Source organism: Cervus elaphus, chromosome 8 (genome assembly GCF_910594005.1).
Source record: "Cervus elaphus chromosome 8, mCerEla1.1, whole genome shotgun sequence".
NCBI classification, from domain to species: Eukaryota; Metazoa; Chordata; class Mammalia; order Artiodactyla; family Cervidae; genus Cervus; species Cervus elaphus.
Window position 1 is genome coordinate 27,772,400 of NC_057822.1, and position 20,246 is coordinate 27,792,645.

General features: G+C 43.5%; 1 protein-coding gene across 2 annotated transcripts in view; it reads left to right on the forward strand.

The window, feature by feature from the left end:
* Positions 1-20,246, forward strand: part of NHEJ1 (non-homologous end joining factor 1) — an 89,999-nt gene that overhangs the window by 8,524 nt on the left and 61,229 nt on the right. For both annotated transcript variants that reach the window (XM_043910004.1, XM_043910005.1), the window contains exons 4-5: positions 3,383-3,521; positions 4,452-4,510. In XM_043910004.1, coding sequence (XP_043765939.1) covers positions 3,383-3,521; positions 4,452-4,510 — 198 coding nt within the window. The remainder of the gene's footprint in view (positions 1-3,382; positions 3,522-4,451; positions 4,511-20,246) is intronic.

The window sequence follows — 20,246 nt, forward strand, 5'->3', positions numbered from 1 at the left end:
TTAGCATTAAAGTGGACCTATGAGAGCAAATATTCCCAATTCCATAATTTTTCTTTTTAAAAAAGATAGGGACCATGAGAGTACTTGGGGGTGAAGTCATTTTCACAGTCCAGGTGTAGTTAGAACCAGGGCTAGCATGTTAATCTGATTCCCAGTCTACTGCCTTTTTCATTAAATTCAAGCATGCTGTGTTTCATCTTGGGATTGATAACTGCTGTCCTGCTCTTCTGACTCATGAACATTTCTATGGGAAATCTGAAGACGTTGGGGAAAATTATAAATAGCTTTTCCTCTAGACAAGATTGGCGACTCCTGCTTCTATATCCACCACACTTCCTGACTTCCTTAGCTGTTGGGAGCTCTGTAAGGGCAGAGGCCTCACAGGGTCAGAGCACATATTCGACACCCGGTAGGTATTTATTGAATTGACTTATTGAACTGCATATTTCCATATGTTGCTGTCCGTAGATGAAGGGGAAGGAGTGTCCTTGGCCTCCCACAGCACTTCAGCGTTTTTCCTTGTAGTGTCTGTGAATTTGCTTTGAAATCTATTGCTTCAGCCAAAATGTCTTATTCTAATTAATTGATCTAAGACAGGGTTCAGCTAATGTCGAAATGATGATTCAGAGTGGTGTAACCCAACTCTGTGAAATTATTTCAGAAGCTGAAATACTTAATGATAAAAAACTTAAAAAAATGCTGTATAGACATTGGAATCCTATCAATAATTGAAATAATCACCACATTCCATTAGACATGGCATTGATTAAAAGCTGTTTCTCATCATGTTTCATGCTGTTTTATTTACTACCACTCAAAGGAATTGCTGTGAAAGTAACCCCCAGAGAAAGGTTGGTTATTAACTTTAGGAGTTTCTGTTATTTGAGTGCTGCTACCAAATAGATGGTGACACCACTCAGTTAGCAGTGGCAGTTATTTTCAATTCAGCTCACCAACCATTGACTTGTTTTCAGATAAGTATTCACCTGTTTTTCCTCCTGGTCTCCCTTGAAAAGGTCCAAACTTAAAACAATTCCTAGGAAAGAGGGTTGAGTCTGAAACAGATACATTTGCCAAAAGCAGGACTTCTGCCACACTCTGAACAGTACTGCCTGGAGGTTTAAGTTCATACTAAGGACTGAGCTGGGAGATAGTACTTGGTTGGGGTGTGCTGTGGGACAGAAAGCAGGGACTGGTCTCTGTGGCTGGACTTGACTACTGGCCTCCCACGCTGCACTGTTACCCCTGCATTTCTTGGATCATGGTGCTGATACAAAAGCTGTTGCCATTAACCCCTCAACTCCCCCACAGTATCACACACCCAGTGTCTTCTCTTCTAATCTGTCTGTAGTGAAAGATCTCTTCCTCTCAGTTTGAACTGTGATACGCTTGAAGTCTTTAGTAATACGTTTTACTAGAAAATTAATGGAAACGCACACAGAAGAGTCTGAAGAATTCAGACTTCTGATCCTGGTCCAAATGAGTCTGGCTTGTACATCTTATTTGCCACTTCAGTACTTTTTCTTCACTTCAGGCCTGTGTGGGCTATCTTATCTAAAAGTTCTCCTGTTCAGGTCTAGGGCAGGGATTGGCATACTGTGGTCAGCAGGCCAAACCTGGCATGCTGCTTGTTTTTGTAAAGTTATATTGGAACCCAGCCACCCCCATTTATTACATGTTGTCTATGGTGGTTTTCTTGCTACAACAGCCGAGTTAAGTATTGTGCCAGGGACTGTATGGGCCACAGAGCTGAAAATATTGACCATCTTGCCCTTACAGAAAAAAATTTGCTGACCTCTGATCTAGGGCATTTCTTCTTAGTGCCTCTTAAAAGAAACAATTCTCCTTGAGGGAAAGGAAAGGAACTTTCATACTACTTCCCAGGCATAAATGATCGAATTTAGCTTTTTTTTTTTTTTGGACTGGCTATTGTATACCATGTGTAGGTGAATGGAATAGTTATTCTATATAACTATGCATTATCATATAAGCATCACCCTAGCTGCATTGCCATATAGCCATGCTTGCATCCTTCTTTACCTCTGGTTAAGAGCAAGCTGTGTGGAGGGCTGGCTTATTCCTTCCTAGGCTGGTCTTTCGGTGACTGGCTTGCTTCAGCTATAACAATGATCTTAGATTTTGCTGCATTTGTGGGGAGAGATTGAAACTCTGGCCTCATTGTGGGCTGTTATCAGCCCTGAGCATTCAAAAAGCTAAGATCAGCCCTGAACATTCAAAAAGCTAAGATCATGGCATCCAGTCCCATCACTTTATGACACATAGATGGGGAAACAATGGAAACAGTAATAGACCTTATTTTCTTGGGCTCCAAAATCACTGCAGATGGTGACTGCAGTCATGAAATTAAAAGATGCTTGCTCCTTGGAAGAAAGGCTATGACCAATCTAGATAGCATATTAAAAAGCAGAGACATTACTTTGCTGACAAAGGTTTGTCTAGTCAAAGCTATGGTTTTTCCAGTAGTCATGTGTGGATGTGAGAGTTGGACCATAAAGAAAACTGAGTGCCAAAGAACTGATGCTTTTGAACTGTGGTGTTGGAGAAGACTCTTGAGACTCCCTTGGACTGCAAAAAGATCAAACCAGTCCATGCTAAAGGAAATCAGTCCTGAATAATCATTGGAAGGACTGATGCTAAAGCTGAAACTCCAATACTTTGGCCACCTGATCTGAAGAACTGACCCTGATGCTGGAAAAGACTGAAGGCAGGAGAAGGGGATGACAGAGGGTGAGATGGTTGGATGGCATCACCAACTCAATGGACATGAGCTTGAGCAAGCTCCGGGAGTTGGTGATGAACAGGGAAGCCTAGCATGCTGCAGTCCATGAGGTTGCAAAGAGTTGGACATGACTGAGTGACTGAACTGAACTGATCAGCCCTGAAATGGTTCATAATTAGTGTCTGGGTCTGATTTGACTTTCAAAGTTCTCTACTTTCTGCTGTTGTTTGTCTTCTGTTATACTCCAGCCAGAATACTCTGTTTTAGCTGCACTCACTTTCTTGAAGTTTACCTGGATCTTCTTTTTTTGTCTCTAAATTTTTCCTGAGAGTGAGTCCATGCTTACCTTCTATCACCTGTATCACAGCATTCTCTTTACATCACGAGGTTATCTGTTCATGCGTGCTCTCCTTTATTCTTCCCATCCTCTTATCTGTGCCACAAAGAAAATCCCTGGACCTCTTTCACATACTTATTAAATTATTATATCTGTGTTTGCATTCACGTAAACATGTTGCTTGCTTGTGAAAATATAAATTCCTGTGAAAACATTTGTGTTTTTTTAGCATTTTTTCCTAATACCTTATATTAGGGAGTACTTAATGTGAATCTGTTGACTAATTAGTATCTCTTCCATGGAAGGTCTCCCAACATTTGATTCGTCCTCTGATGGGCATGAGTCTGGCATTGCAGTGCCAGGTGAGGGACCTAACAACGTTGCTTCATATGAAAGATCTAGAGATCCAGGACTACCAGGAGAGTGGGGCCACACTCAGCCGAGGTGAGAGGACATTCTTTTAGACATCATGTGGGGTTTTTCATTTGTTTGTTTTAAATAATTTCATTTATCTATTTTTGGCTGTGCTGGATCTTTGTTGCTGTGTGGGCTACTCACTAGTTACAGCAAGTGGGGACTATTCCCTAGTTGTGGTGCATGTGCTTCTCGTTGCAGTGGCTTCTCGCTGAGGAGCACAGGCTCTGGGGCGCACGGGCTTTAGTAACTGTGGCTCCTGGGCTCCGGAGCGCAGGCAGTAGTTGTGGCACACGGGCTTAGTTGTTCTGTGGCATGTGGGGTATTTCCAGATCAGGGATCAAACCTGTGTCTCCTGCACTGACAGGCAGATTCTTTACTACTGAGCCACTAGGGAAGCCCAGGACATTCTTTGGGAGTTGGGTGGGGAGTGGTTGAAGGGCCTTTGGAAAGGGGGAGACTCATTTGTATTAGGGAGGTGCTTCCCCAGGTGCTGGGTGCTAACCAGGAACTGGAGATTAGATGACACTTCTTTTGCTTCAAGTATCTGGCTGGGGCCCAGGTGTCTAAGAGATGCTGTAACTGAGTCAGACATGCCCTAGGCAGTGGCCAGGAAAGACTCTGGAAAGGGGCCAACAGCTATACAAAATTGCGTGAGGGCAAACATGACTTGGGGCTTTAGAAGGCTGCATAGCTCCAACTTCAGATTAAAAATTCAATCCAACCTGTCTTTGCGGTGGGAAGACCTTCGAGAGCACATGCTGCCACTGAACCTGTTGTCATGGCTAATCACCCTTTCCTCCTCCTGCTTGGGCTGTTCTCCCACTGGATTGATGTCTCTGGATGTTGCATCTTTATCCTTTTCCCCAAGAAGTCCTAGGTTCTGTTTCCTTTCCATCTCACAGGTAGGGAGCTCATTCTAAGACTCATATTTCCTTTCTGTCTCCCTTCTTGTTACAGATCGGTTGAAGACCGAGCCATTTGAAGAGAATTCCTTCTTGGAACGATTTATGGTGGAGGTAAAGTGTTCGTTATTTCCTTTCTCCTTGTGCAGCCTTCACTTTGCTTCCTCTTTCCAGGTGCCTGAGTGGTGACTTGCATTTTGGGTATTGGGTTTGATTGCATGATTGAAAAATCTATTTTCTAGAAAAATCACCTATAGAAAGTCTGAAAAGCTTAAGATGGAGAAGCTGGGGAGAAGTAGGGTGAAAGATATAAAAGGTAGAAGTGGGCTGATTAACATTTGTAAAACGTCTCTGCTGCAGTACATAGGCATTTTATTTGGAATTCTCTTGGAAAGCTTGGTTGACCAGTTGCTAAATTTTTGCTTGTTGAGATCTGATCCCAGGTCTGGATTGTGGAGTGAGGGGCTAGTCATTATTACTTGTCCCCTTGTACATCCTGCAGTAGGGGAAGGTGAAAAGCGCAGGGCTGCCATTTGGGGACGGTCTTGTGGGCGCAGTAGGCTGTGGAAAATCACAGTGTTTATGCAAGGGGACTGGCAAGGGAATGAATGGGGAGTAGATAATTGTGGCCTGTCAGAAGCTCCTTCCTAGGTTTCCCTTCTAAGGATTGAGCTTGGCCAAAAGAAACATCTATTAAATGCCAAGCAGGGGGAATATTAATAATAGTGACCTTTGATAATACCAGTCAATATTGATCTTTTTTCTCTAACTCTTCTGGGAGTTGTTGGTTGTACAGTTAGTACCCTAGTATTATTGCACTATTTTCTAATTATACATGTTACGCAGGTTGGTACCTTATTGTGTAAGTAAATAATGCTGTTATAATATTTATCATATGTATGGATTATTCATCTTTCTGTCCTGTCTTCTAGGCTAATTTGTCAGCTCCTTGTGGGCAAGGACTATGACTCATACTTCTTTTGAACCTGAATTCGTGCTTTTCACAGGGCCGGGCAACAGGCAGGTGTTCTTGATTCGGATCCTTCTGTCCTGCCTCTGTCTATTGACTGAGCAGTAGCTGCATGATGCTTGAGGTCTTAACAGTGAGAACCAAATGTGTGAACGGAGCCCTGAGTCCCTCTGCTAAAGTGGTTGTAATTCTGGAGGAGGAGAGATGCATTGCTAAGTCTTCAAGCAGAACAGGTTTTAGGTATTCATGGGGAAAGAGAGACCTTTAAACCAAAACTTGGGACAGAGAGATTTCCTAGGCCATTTTTCTTTCAGATAGCTTCTCCTGTCTATAGGTTTAGGTATTAAGGAGGTTATTGTGGGCTGGTATGGCATGCTTGTTCCATGCCTCAGCCTTTTAGTCAAACAATGTTAGGCTTATTCTTAGCTCATCAGGGAGGTCCCTTCCTATCTAGTGCCTGCATACCTATTCAGCTTGGTTTCTCAGCATTTTTTTTCTGTATATTTTGTGCGTCAGCCACATAGAATGGCTTTGAATTGCCAAAAATGCTGTTTTCTCTCGCCTTTGTGTCTCTGCACACATCGTTCCTTTATCTAGAATGCCCAGTGCCCTGGTCTTTTCTCCCATGTGAACTTCTTTTAATCTTTCAAGTGTCAGCTTCAACTTCTTTGGGAGACCTTTACAGACTGTCCTTGTAAAGATAATCCTTCTTTCCTGAGTTGATAGTGCCTGGGTTCATGCCTCTATTTTTTAGCAGTTATAGCTTCATAATGATGCTGTTTGTATGCTTGCAAGAGTATGTCTTTTTCCACTGAGCTATGGATTCTTTGAGGGCAAGAACCATGTTAAATGTGTTTCCATGTTCCCAGCACCAAACATAGTGCCTGGAAGTAATAGGCTCTCGATGAGTTTGTGGGTGAATATGTTGATAAACCTATGCTAGAGGGATTTTATGAAAATTGTGGCTGTGTGGGCTGTGGATCCAGTGTTGCTTGTTAGACTCATATTTGGGATCTTCAGTTTTTCTTCTGATTTATTTTGTGGCTTTGATAAATCACTTCTCTCAGAGCCTTTATTTTCTCATTTGTAAAATTGGAGGCTCATTTCACACTATCGGGGTGGGGGGAACACTGTGGAACTGAATGAGAAATCATGTAGAAAACAGGTGTTAGCCCAGGAAGGAGATTGGTGTTTTGGAACCAACTGCTTCAGGAATACTGGTCCTCTAGATTCTGGGTGGATCACATCCAAACTGCATAGACTTGTAGAGTTTTATTATATCTGGAAAGGATCTGAGATAGATAGTAGATTTCCATTTCATCGCTTAAGAAATTGGGCCTCAGGGACTTTCCTGGTGCTCCAGTGGTTAAGAATCTGCCTCACAATGCAGGGGATGCAGGTTTGATCTCTGGTTGGGGAACAGAGATCCCACCTGCCATGGAGCATGTTGCAACTAAGACCTGACACGGCCAAATAAATAGATAAATAAAATAAAAGAAATTGGGCCTCAGAAAGGTTAAGTGACTTGCCTAAGGTCATATGGTGGTAGCTGTAGGTTTAGGACCATCCACACTTCTTGACTCATAGTCTAGGATTATCCCTATTTTGTTTTGATACTTTTACTTGTTGTGCACACAAATTAGAGAGTCAAGAACTGGAATAATGTAGAATTCTTGTGACCTCTGGGATCACTGCACTGTCCTCAGAATGTCCTACAGAGCTGCTAGAACTGAAAGATTTCTTCCCAGGACTGCAGCATTTCTTCTGGCCACTGCATCTTTTCAGCAACCCTGCTCGCCTGGGGTCCTACAAACAGGACACAGAAGGGTCATAGGGTCACCCAAGACTGAGCTGAAAGGATGTGCCATCAAAATAAGCAACATAGGAAGATAAACAAACTGGGGACAGAGAGCTTGGGATGAAGGTGCAGGGGGCCAGGGCCGATGTCAGAGGGCTGTGCCGTCAGTGCCTGGGGTCTGTTTCCCTGGTTCTCACTGGGACTGTTGCTCGGCAAGAGGCCATCGAGATGGGGTGCAGGGGGCAGTGGATGGGAGGTTTCTAGGACACTAAGGCCAGGAAAAATACGTAAGGATTGAACAGGGGTTACCTCTCCATATTTAGACCTTTTGTTTTTCCTCTTCCCTTAAGAGCCTGATTTTCATTTCCAGGGACCCCAAAGGGGCCAATCGATGGTGACCTAACTAGAGGAGGAATCCTGGCAATGCCCACTCAAGGCAGGCCTGGCCCTGTTCTCACAGAGGGCAACATCCCCACATAGAACATTTCCCAGGACGAGGGGCTGAGAGGCCCCTTTAGGAATGGTAGACCCATCAAGGATCTGGGGGCTGTGACTACACGCCAGTCAGAACGGTGTTGAGGAGGAAGTTTAGGATGAGTGGGCTGGTATGGCCCTCCTCGGCAGGGTCCACTGGAGGGAGTTCCTTCTCCTGGCTCTGTCGGTGCCTCCCTCTCTTCATCTGGTTGCCATCAGGCCGTGCGGCTGCTGGCGTGCTCTTTATTTATTTATCCCAGTGTAATGGGGTGAGGAGGGAGCTGGCCTAAGGCTGGCATTCCGAGGCCATGCCACGAGCCACAGGCGGTTTGCATGGGTGTGTGAGTCACTGGGGCTGCCTGCTGCTCAAACCAGAGGCGGCCGGCTCAGGGACAACAGGCAGCCCAAAATAGAGCCCCGCCCTCTGCAGCTGGCAACCCCTGGCTGGGAATCAGCCCCGGACTCCGAAACCTGGGCAGTTGCGTGAAGCCGGCTTCCTCAGGGAGGGGAGGCTTCTCAGAGATAGACATTTTGCAGTTCTTCCTCTCTGTCTTCAGAGGAGAATATTCGGCATAGCAGTTACTCCCATGACTGCTTTCTGAATGCCTTGTCAGACTTAAATAATCTGTTCCATGTAATACCTTAACCAATTTTTTTTTTTTTTACTTCTTATTTATTTTTTCCCACTTCTTTAAAATTTTTTTTTCTTAATATATATATTTTATTGAAGTAGAGTTGACTTACAGTGTTTCAGGTGCATGGCAAAGAGATTCAGTTATACATATACACATATATTATTTTTGAAATTATTTTCCATTATAGGTTATTACAAGATATTGACTATAGCTCTCTGAGCTATACAGTAAACATTTGTTGCTTGTTGCATATCTGTTTTTTAAATTAGAAATTTACCATTCTATTCATACTAAGTCAAACAAGTGGAATCAAATGTCATAAATTTTTTTAGTTAGGCAAACATTCATGTTTTCTATAATATATATATTGTACATGTTATTTATAAATATGTATACAAAGGCTTTTCTACCATGCTTGATAATAAACTTTTTATTTTGTATTGGGGTATGGCTGGTTAACAATGTTGTGGTAGTTTCAGGTGAACAGTGAAGGGACTCAGCCATACCCATATATGTATCCGTTCTCCCCCAGACTCCTCTCCCATCCAAGTTGCCACATAACATTGAGCAGAGTTCATGTGACCAATTTCTTTTATACAGTTCTAGTTCTACAGCTATAATTCACATTGATTTGACTCAGCATCCTGAATGCAGCCATGCCCTTTGTGTCCTGCCTAGTTTTAGGTAGTATTTTCATCCCTTGTCTGGTTTCAGCATGATTCTAGAGCAGAGACCTCAAGCTCTGAAGATCTTCATGGCTGCTCTTGTGAAGCTGGAGCTTATGTCAAAGACACTTGGGGAAGATGGGGAGTCCTTTCACCTGAAAACTGCTCTGCTGTTAAGTTCACAGACAACTTCTACTTGGTTTCCTTGGCTGGCTCTCCATCCTTTCGCCGACCCTCACATGTTAGTGCTCCCCGGGGCTGGTAACCCTCCATCCTCCCACCCTTCACTCTCTCTCTGGTGATCTCGTCCAGACCCCAGCTCCAGCTATCACTAGCACACCCCTGAGTACTGGTTTTCTATCTCCGTTAGGTTTCAGGCTCATATTTCTTTCTGCATCTTTGACATTTCCACTTGGATGTCCCACAGGCAATACCCTAAACGTTTACAAAATTAATCATCTACTCCCCCAAACCCAGTTCTGTTCTATATTCCTTATCTTGGGGAATTGTACCACTATCTGTTTAGTTTTCTAAGCTAGAAACTTGGGAGATAGCCCCTCTTCTCTTTGTCCTTACTTCCAGAGTCTAACTTGTTAACCCCTTAAACATTTTTTAAACATTTCTTTATTTTGGCTGCCCTGGGGCCTTCTTGCTGCACACAAGCTTTCTCTAGTGGTGAGTGGGGGCTTCTCTCTAGTTATGGTGTATAGGCTTCTCATCATGGTATCGTCTCTTATTGCGGGGCATAGGGCTCTAGGGCAAGCAGCCTTCTGTAGCTGTGGCCTGTGGGCTCAGCAGTTGTAGTTTCCGGGCTCTAGAGCACAGGCTCAGTAGCTGTGGCACGCGAACTTCGTTGCTCTGTGCCATGTGGAATCTTCCTGGACCAGGGGTCAAACCTGTGTCCCGTGCGTTGTCAAGTGGACTCTAAACCACTGGACCAACACGGAAGTCCTTGTTAACCCTTTTTTGAATCTACTCTTCTTCTCTATTCCAACTTCCATTGCCTAAGATTAGCCATCGTCTGCCCCATTTTTGGTTTGACTGTGTCACAGCTTCCTAATTTGTCTCCCAGTTGGTACTTATTTCCCTCCAGTTGGACTGGAAGTTATGTCAGAGTGGTCTCTTTGAAGCAGAAACCTGATGATGTCACTCTCCTGCTTAAAGTCCTTAACTGGTTCCCAGTTGCCTGCAGAAAGTGAAAGTGTTAGTCCCTCAGTCCTGTCTAAATCTTTGCAACCCCATGGACTGTAGCCAACTGGGCTGCTCTGTCCATAGGATTCTCCAGGCAAGAATACTGGAGTGGGTTGCCATTCCCTTCTCCAGGGACTCTTCCTGACCCAGGGATCAGACGTGGGTATACTGCATTGCAGGTAGTTTCTTTACTGTCTGAGCCACCAGGGAAAGTTCAAACTCCTTGCATGCCACACAAGATGGTTCATGATTTGGTCCTGCTGACCTCTTCAGCCTGACCTTCTGTCTTTCCCCAGTAGAACCCGCCCTTTCATCATGTTCAAGTATTGACAGCTTCCTGTCCATACATCTCATGATCCATTAGCCTGGTAGTCTCTTCTTTCTTGTCCTCATGGCTTTTCTTGTTCAGCTTTCCCAGCTCCGCACTGGTGTCATCCCTTTTGTGAGTCTCCCATGACAATTTTTCCCTCCCTCAGTCTGCTCTCCTTTCCCCAAACATAAGTATACTACCCTGTTATCCCTACAGCCTCTTGTACTTTTTCTTTTTGACTATATCACATGGCATGTGGGATCTTAGTTCCCCAGCCAGGGATCTAACCTCCTCCCCTTGCAGTGGAAGTGCAAGTCTTAGCCACTGGACCGCAAGGAAGTCCCTCAACCCCCTGTACTTAGCACTGCTGTAAAATTTGTCAACAGGGAGGATGTGGAAATGAAAAGGAAGGGTAGGGAGGCAGAGGACAATTGAGTTGACTGATCCTTTCTTATGTAGGTTTTTCCTTTATAACGCTTGTCAATTCCTTTTCCTTAGTATACTGTCTTAACATGGCTTCCACAGTATAATACTCTCCTGTTTTTTCTCTCTCACTGGTTGTTCCTTCTAGATTCTTTTTCTGGTTCTTTTCCCTTACCTCTTAATGTTGGAGTGCCCTAGGACTCAATCCTTGATGCTCGGATCTTTTTTCACTCCTTTAGTGATCTCATGTAGTCTCATGTCTTTAAATATCATTGCACTGATGAATCTCAAATTTAGTCTTCATTCTAGACCTGGCCCCCAACTCCAGACTGCCTGCTCAACATTTGACATGGAAGTCTAACAGCATCTCACCTTTAACATGTCCACAACTCCTAATCCTAACCCTCAAATTTGCTTTTCTAAAACCCCCTTCTCATGTTGATGGAAAGGGCTTCCCAGGTGGCACTAGTGGTAAAAACCTGCCTGCCAATGCAGGAGACAGTAAGAGATGTGGGTTTGATTCCTGGGTTGGGAAGATCCCTTAGAGAAGGGCAGGGCAACCCATTCCAGTATTCTTGCCTAGAGAATCCCATGGACAGAGGACAATTCATAGGGTTGCAAAGAGTCAGAAACGATTGAAGCGACTTAGCACATCTAACACAGCACATGTTGATGGAAGCTTCATCCATTCACTTCCTAAAGCCAAAAACCTTGGAGTCATCCTTGGAGTGAAATCTGTCCTTTTCCACCTATATCTAGTTTATCAGCCTCGTGGCTTTACCTTCAAAGCACACCTGTAATTTCACCTCTGCTGCTGCTACTCTTGTCTGAATCACCAGCATCTCTTACCTGAAGTTTTACATGAACCTCTTTATTAGTATCCCTGTTGCCACTTGTCTCTTCTGGGCCCATTACCAACAAAATGGTCTTACTAAAACCAGATCCCATCATGATACTCTCCTGCTCAAAGCTGCCTTCACATTTCATTTATGGAGTAAAACCCAAAGACCTGATGATGGTCTGCAAAACCCTACATGATCTGGACCTCATCTCTTCCCTCTCTCCTCCCATCACTTCACTGAAGCTACACTGAACTTGTTGCTGTTTTTCTACATTTTGAGCATCACCTCCTTTAGGCCTTTATATTCCTATTCCATCTGCCTGGAATGCTCTTTCTTCAGGTATTTGTATGGCCCAAACCCTCCCTTCTTTTCCGTCTGTATTAGTTATCTATTGCTGTATAACAAATTACTCCAAAACTTCGTGGCTTAAAACAACAAATATTTATCCTCTCACACAGTTTTGAAGGTTGGGAATCTAGAAGTGGCTGGCTGGGTGATTCTTTCTAGACTCAAGAGTTTCTTCTGAAACCGCAAGTCAGGATCTCAGCTGGGAAGGCGTCATCAGAAGGGGCTGGAGGATTCATTTCCAAGCTCTCCCCTGTGACTCTTGGCAGGAGGCGCCATTTCATTGCCACATGGCCTATCCATAAGGCCACCCACATGGCGCGGCTCTGGCCTCCTCCAGAGCCAGTAATCAGAGAGGCAGACTGAGAGAAGGAGACCAAGAAGGCAGCTGAAGTCTTTTTATAACTTGATCTCAGAAGTGACACCCCATCTTGACACCATCTTGCTATATTCTCTTCCTTAGAAGTGAGTCACCAAGTCCAGGTCACACTCCAGGGAAGGGTCATTTAAGGGGAGGGGGCTTCCCTGGTGGCTCAGATGGTAAAGAATCTGCCTGCAATGTGGGAGACTTGGGTAGATCCCTGGGTCAGGAAGATCCCCTGGAGAAGGAAATGGCTACCTACTCCAGTATTCTTGCCTGGATGATTCCATGGACAGAGGAGCCTGGCGGACCACAGTCTATGGGGTCGCAAAGAGTCAGACCCAACTGAGCAAGTAACGCTTTCATGTTTTTTTGTTTTTTTCCTGAAGGGGAGACATGTCAAAAAATGTGTAGACATAACTACATGGACTACAATCATGCCTTTGTTCAGGTGTCACCTTCTCAGCAGGTTTACCCTGATTATACTATTTAAGATTGTAAAGCCACACCCCCACCCTTCTGCACCTGGCACTCCCATTTCACTTCACCATGCTCTACTTTTTATTTTTTCACCATAGCACTTATATTCCATATTAACATCAACTTTATTTTATTATGCTTATGGTTTATGGCCTTTCTTCCCCCTGCCAGAATGTTTAAACTCAGTGAGGACACGGATGTGTATTTTGTGCACTGGTTTATCCAAAATACCTAGAACAGTGCTTCCACACATGGTGGGCACTCAGGCAGTATTTATTAATGGATGAAGAAATCATATCTTCTCACTTTTCCTTATTTTTACTGTCTTATGAATAGTAAACCATGAGACCATCACCATTTGGTAGCCTGAGACTTAGACAGTACTGCTATGAACAGATGAGTAGCTTAAGGAGAAGACCACTGTCAGATTCCCGTTCTAGTACCTGCCTTGTTTCTTTGGCACTTAGTTTACTGGGACATAGTCCCTTTTTGGGAAAGAAGTATAAACCTTGACTCTTTCATTATTGAGAGATCCTGTGTGTGTGTGTGTTAGTCACTCAGTCATGTCCAACTCTCTGTGACCCCATGGACTGTAGCCCGCCAGGCTCCTCTGTCCATGGGATCCTCCAGGCAAGAATACTGGAGGGTTGCCATTCCCTTCTCCAAGGGATCTTTCCGACCCAGGGATTGAACTCAGATCTCCTGCATTGTTGGCAGATTCTTTACTGTCTGAGCCACCAGGAAGCCCATTGAGAGATCCTAGAACCTCTTTTTTAAGAGCCAGTTAAGAAATTAAATATCTCAAAAACCAAAGGAATAAGAACCTGACAAAATCCTGGAAAGAACATTAGTCATAGAGCCCAAAGTAAGTTATTAAGTTTCTCCCTTCTTCAGCCTTTCCTCTCTCTGGGCTCTGCTTCCAAGGTTGGCAGGGCTGCTCTTCTGCCTTGTTTCTGTTTTTCAGCATGTAGAGGAAGACATAGCATTCAGAGGATGTTTTTTTCCGTCTCCTTCATGGGCATCTCGAAGAGGGGCAAGTCTAGATGCATAAGAACATCCTCCCCACGATTGTATGTGTCAGTTCTCTGATCCTTGCAGCTAGTTCATCCTTGTAGTATTCAGTATTGTGCATGTGTACCATGCCAGGTTCTATGAGCATAAATGATAATGTTGCCATCAAAGAGCTCACTGTGCTTAATGAATGGTTATGGGGCCACAGTAGTGGAGTGATTGGAAAAAGCTTCCTGTAAGAGACAGGACTTGAATTGGACTTTAGTTTGGTTTTTTTTTTCAGATTTTCCTGGGGAACTATGTGGAAGACATTTTAGGTGGGAAACACATGGACAAAGGATGTAAATTAACAAGAGTGGGTGAGGATCAGTAGAAAATAAAGTTAGTAAGGTAATACTTGAGTTGGGGAGCAGGGGGCTTAGATGCTGGCCTGGAAGATTGGTGCTTTGTGCTAGTGGTAAATGTTTTGTAGTTCTTTTCTGCCTGTAATCCATTTATTTACCCATTTCAGTCCAGTTATTAACATCTGTCATTACATGAAGTGATGCTCAAATAGGGGTATGTCTCCTAGGACAAAGATAGGGCGCTTCCTGCTTGCAGTTAACTACTGTTATAGAGAGTGGGAAACCATGGGAAGTTTTGACTGGATAAGTGACATATGAAAGTGATCTTTTAGGAAGATTAGGCTGTCAGTGCTTTGCCTATGTGATCTGAAGAATAGTGCTGCCATTGACAGACTGGAAAAATCATGGGTGGGGCTCAATTAAATCTAATCTTAGGCCTATAAAGGAATGGCTTTCCTTATTTAAAACACAAGTCCACAGTATTTGAGGTCTGGAATTAAAATCTCCAGGGAGGCAGGGATGGCCGCACATGTTTCTCAACCATATTTCTTCTGAATTTTGCCTTTTCTTTGGGGTTTTCTCACTGGTATTCCTGTAGTCACCATCAAGCCCTGCTATCAGGGCTCACCACTTCTTTTTGTCCAAAGAATGTATAGAAAGGCCTCTTTGTTTATTTTTCTTTTACAAAGTTTTATGAGGGCTTATACTTTCAAAAGGAAATGTATAAAAAAAAAAAAAAAGGAAATGTATTAAAAATATGAAAAAAACCCACCAAAAATCTGAGGGAAAAGCTAAAAGGAAATTGATACAGAAAATACAATGGGTTAAAATTACTCATTTCCAGAAGATAGGCTCTCTGATTCTGGGAATTCCAATAGTGAAGGGCTCTATCGCATTTAAATTCTCTTATCCTGAGTGAAAGTGTAGTTGCTCAGTAGTGTCTGACTACCAGGCTCCTCTGTCCATGGAATTCTCCAGGCAAGAACACTGGAGTGTGTTGCCATTCTCTTCTCCAGGGGATCTTCCCAACTCAGGGATTGAACCCGGGTCTTCCATATTGCAGGTAGATTCTTTACTATCTGAGCCACAAGGGAAGCCCTCTCTGATCCTAACATACTCAAACCCAGATGACTACATGGGATAGGTATAGTACAGAAACATGTGTGTCAGACTGGATAAAAGACAGCAGGGTTTGTAGGGGCCTGTGGGAAACTAGATGGTGTACATCTAGACACATCTAGACCCAGATTGGCTAACATAGATAACAAACACTGCTGCAGGGGGTGGGCATCTCGCTTCATTCAAAGGAAGTTACCCATTCTTCTAAAACGAAAACCACTTTTTTTTTTTTTTCTGTTTAGCTTCACCATTTGGTTTTAACCTCTGGTCTGAGAAATCCACTTAGTTCAGAATTGAGTCATGAGGCAATGATCATTGATACCTTATTTCTAGCAAATATTGAATCTTTTTAGGCTTAACCTATAAGCTTCATGGGCTTCCCAGATGGTGCTAGTGGTAAAGAACCTGCCTGCCAATGCAGAAGACATAAGATACATGGGTTCGATACCTGGGATGGGAAGATCCCCTGGAGGAGGGCATGGCAACCCACTCATGTATTTTTGCCTAGAGAATCTCATGGACAGAGGAGCCTGGTGGGCTACAGTCCATGGGGTTACAAAGAGCCAGACATGCCTGAGCATTCACACACACAATAAAAGCTTCACACACCTCTGGAACATCTTGCCATGATTCACACAGTTGAGTCTCCCCCCTCATCCCCTAGTAGAGGAACAATTTCATAAAAGTCCATTCATTTCAGTATGACCACTTAACATAAGCCTTAGCTTGTTAGAAAAATAGTCAATGCCTTATATATAATCAGAATTAATTTAAAAAACATGAGATGAGGATCTTTTTTAATACATGTTGAATTTAAATTGATCATAAAACATAGAAGTGGGAATGTTCAGGAAAAGAGTTAAAAGAAATAGAGTTGAAGCTTAGGTTGATAAAAGGACCCCTAGAAGTAGATTTGGGAATATTCTACAAAGGAGCAGCATTTGAAAGCATTAGAATGGAAGCATCTTTTACTGGGAACAGCATGGAGAAAAGAACAAAAGTCCAGTGATTGAGATTTGGGGAACAAATATAATTGGAAGGTCATAGGAGCCAGTGAAGGAAATGTGGGTGAGATAGGAAGGGAATCTGGGTAGAGGAGTAATTTAGCTAAGGAAGGGGAACTAGCAGTCATCTAATACATACTGCCTGTGCTAGACACAGTGATAGGTGCTTTAGCTAAGGAATAACTTTTAATCCTTACAACAAACCCATGAGGTTGGTGATATTATCCTCATCTTAAAGAAGCAGAGGCCCAAAGGCTCAGTAATTTGCTGCAGGTCACTTCAGGTCATGGAATTTGTCTTTTTTCAAATCCCTTGCTCTTCCCATCACCAGGGAGGTGACCCACTGTGCTACACACAGGAGAAAGGCCAGACTGACTGCCCGAGGAAAGATCATCGTGCTGTTCGGAATCTTGGGCAACATCAGCGGATTACAGGCAGCTAAAGAAGGGTTGATTGATATGGTGGAAACAGTCAATTTAGAACTTTCACTGGAAGTTTCACAGTGAGAAGGTAATAAGAGCTAGCTGGAGAGCTAGAAGTGGCCCAACAACCTCCCTTTTTAAGGTGGGAAGACACATGTGTGTTTGAAAACAAAGGAGAAGCCACTGGAGAAGGAGACATTTATGCTGGTGACGTGAAAATGACAGTGTGAAAGCAAGGACCTACGGAGTGGAGCAAAGCGAGGGGCTAGGCCTTCCCCTGGGATTTGTAGGTGGAGTGAAGGCACAGGTGATATTTTGAAGATTGAGGACTTGATTTCTGCCTATTTCCGTCTTCTTTCCCCAGGAGACATAGCCTTTTCATCCAGGAATTTTGCAGTTCTTTTCAAGGGCATTTAATTCTCCTAACTTAAAAAGAGCATCAGATGGTTCCGTGATGTTTCTTTAATGCCAGAAATAGTGAAACGGACAGAAGTCAAAGTATAAGCTATATTCTTTCCTTCGTCTGAGCTCCCACAATGCTTTGTATCTTTCCTGTGTCATGTCTCACTTTGGCCTTGTATATGAGAGTTTCTATACTTATCGCCCCTTTCAGGTGATAAACTCCTTCCAGGGCAAAACCGTCTTGCTCATTTTGTTTCCCTTCTGAGTCTACCGCAGTGCCCAGTAGTAGGAAGTCCAAAATAATAAATGCTTGTAGCTCAGAGGTCTTGGCATTGGAGAAGTTTCTCCCGTTGTTCAATGTCTCTGGTTATAGAAATGAAGAGAGAAAACAAAAGTATCAAACGACTTACCTTTAAGCTTTGCCTGATCTGTTGACTTTACAGCTTCAGCCTTACACCCATGTTCTCTTACGATGGCTTTTGCTTGTGGGTGAAGCCTCCTTTGGATAGTGAGCCACAGTGAAACGTGAGACAGGGAGGCCTGGCGTGCTGCAGTCCATGGGGCCGCAGAGTCGGATGTGACTGAGCGACTGAACTGAAACGTGAGAGTGAGGCTGAGGTCTGTAGTTTGGCAGCTCACCTGTCCAATGTTTAGGGCACAGACGGCAGGATTCGTGGGTGTCCTTGCTATCTCTTATAATGAAACTGTCAAGGGGAAATTGCCCCAGAGTCTCAGAAAGCTTTTTTTTTCATTCTGTGTGGGAGATCTTTGGTCTATGTGTTTGTTGTTGTTGTTTTTTAATTTGGAAATTTAAGCTCTATGTGGACAGTACTTTTTAAGCACCAGTGAAAATTTAAACAACATGGAGTCATACTGAAAAGTTAAAACATGGTCTTTGTCCTTGAAAGTTGGACTTTTGAGAGATTAGGCATATTTACACATATGCAAAGAATATTCTAAATACATAAAATATATGTTGTCTGAGAGGAGGAAGAAATAGATTCATTTGGGTGGCATCTGGGATTCATACCAGGCTAGTTTGGGTAAGGTATTTCTGAAAGAGGGAAATCTTGAGCTAAAAGTTCAGAGGAATTTTGTATGGTGATAGGCTGTTGAAGGAAAGACATGTCTAGGGATTTTATTCAGTTATGCAATCTGAGAAGCTCTCCTTAGATATGGTGGTTTGAGGGAATGCTGCAGAAACTCTTAACGAGCTTTCCTCATAGCTCAGTTGGTAAAGAATCTGCCTGCAATACAGGAGACCCTGGTTCGCTTCCTGGGTCAGGAAGATCTGCTGAAGAAGGGATAGGCTACCCACTCCAGTATTCTTGGGCTGCCGTTGTGGCTCAGCTGGTAAAAAATCTGCCCACGATGTGGGAGACCTGGGTTCTATCCCTGGGTTGGGAAGATCCCCCGGAGAAAGGAAAGGTGACCCACTCCAGTATTCTGGCCTGGAGAATTCTATGGACTGTATAGTCCATGGGGTCACAAAACGTTAGACACGACTGAGTGACTTTCACTTTCACTTTTTCTTCAAACTTTTGGGCATCTGTTACTCTTACACTTGAAGGCTGAGCAGTTCTAATGCTGCTTCGAATCTTTTACTCCAGTGAAATCCTTCCAACTTGGTGTAAGTGAGGCTAGGAATGAAGAGGAGCTTTTGAGACAAGGATGCTGCTGCTGCTTGGTGTAAAGAAGGAATAGTCAGGGACTTCCCTGGTGGTCCAGTGTCTGAGACTCTGTGTTCCCAATGCAGGGGCCTTGGGTTTGATCCCTGATCAGGGAGCTAGATCCCACATGCTGCAACTAAGACCCAGCACAGCCAAATAAATAAATAATAATAATAAAAAGAAGAAATAGTCAATGAGCCTCTTAGCATTTAGTTCTCTGCAGCGCCTGGCAGCCTGGGAAAGAGCAGATTGAAACTGCTGAATTTAATGGATACCTAATGAAATGCTAGTTTCAAGCAGAATATCCCCCCCAGTTTGGGGTCATCTCTGATACTGAGATAAATAATAATCAATATAACATGGCAAATAGATGGGGAAAGAGTGGAAACAGTGGCTAATTTTATTTTTTTGGGCTCCAAAATCACTGCAGATGGTGATTGCAGCCATGAAATTAAAATACGCTTACTCCTTGGAAGGAAAGTTATGACCAATTTAGACAGCATATTAAAAAGCAGAGACATTACTTTGCCAACAAAGATATGTCTAGTCAAGGCTATAGTTTTTCCAGTGGTTATGTATGGATGTGAGAGTTGGACTATAAAGAAAGCTGAGCGCAGAAGAATTGATGTTTTTGAACTGTGGTGTTGGAGAAAACTCTTGAGAGTCCCTTGGACTGCAAGGAGATCCAACCAGTCCATCCTAAAGGAGATCAGTCCTGGGTGTTCATTGGAAGGACTGATGTTGAAGCTGAAGCTTCAATACTTTGGCCACCTGATGCAAAGAACTGACTCATTGGAAAAGACCCTGATGCTGGGAAAGATTGAGGGCGGGAGGAGAAGGGGACGACAAAGGATGAGATGGTTGGATGGTGTCACCAACTCAGTGGACATGGGTTTGGGTGGACTCCGGGAGTTGATGATGGACAGGGAGGCCTGGCGTGCTGCGGTTCATGGGGTCACAAAGAGTCAGACACGACTGAGTGACTGAACTGAACTGAATATAACATGGGTGAGATTAGCTATCTACAGAAGGAACCCACCCATCTGTTTGTAAATATATTGATTCTGAGATGAGGTTACAAATCTCAAGGGCCCAGGCTAGTACCTTAAGAAGGAAATCGTGGTGTCTTTGGTACCTTGTTGAGAAGATTAGAGTTGTAGAATTTAAGAGCTGGAAGGGGCTTTATCAATCTAAGGATATATCAAGGCTCTTTGTTTTACTCATAAGGAAAAATTAGAGCTTGCAAAGATAAAAGAATGTAGTGGAAAATCAGTGGTAGATTGGCACCAGGACCCAGGGCTCTGAACTTGCTGCCCAGTATTCTTCCATTGTGTCCCATTGCCTTGCTACATATTACACAGCTACAGCTAGACCTTCATGTGGG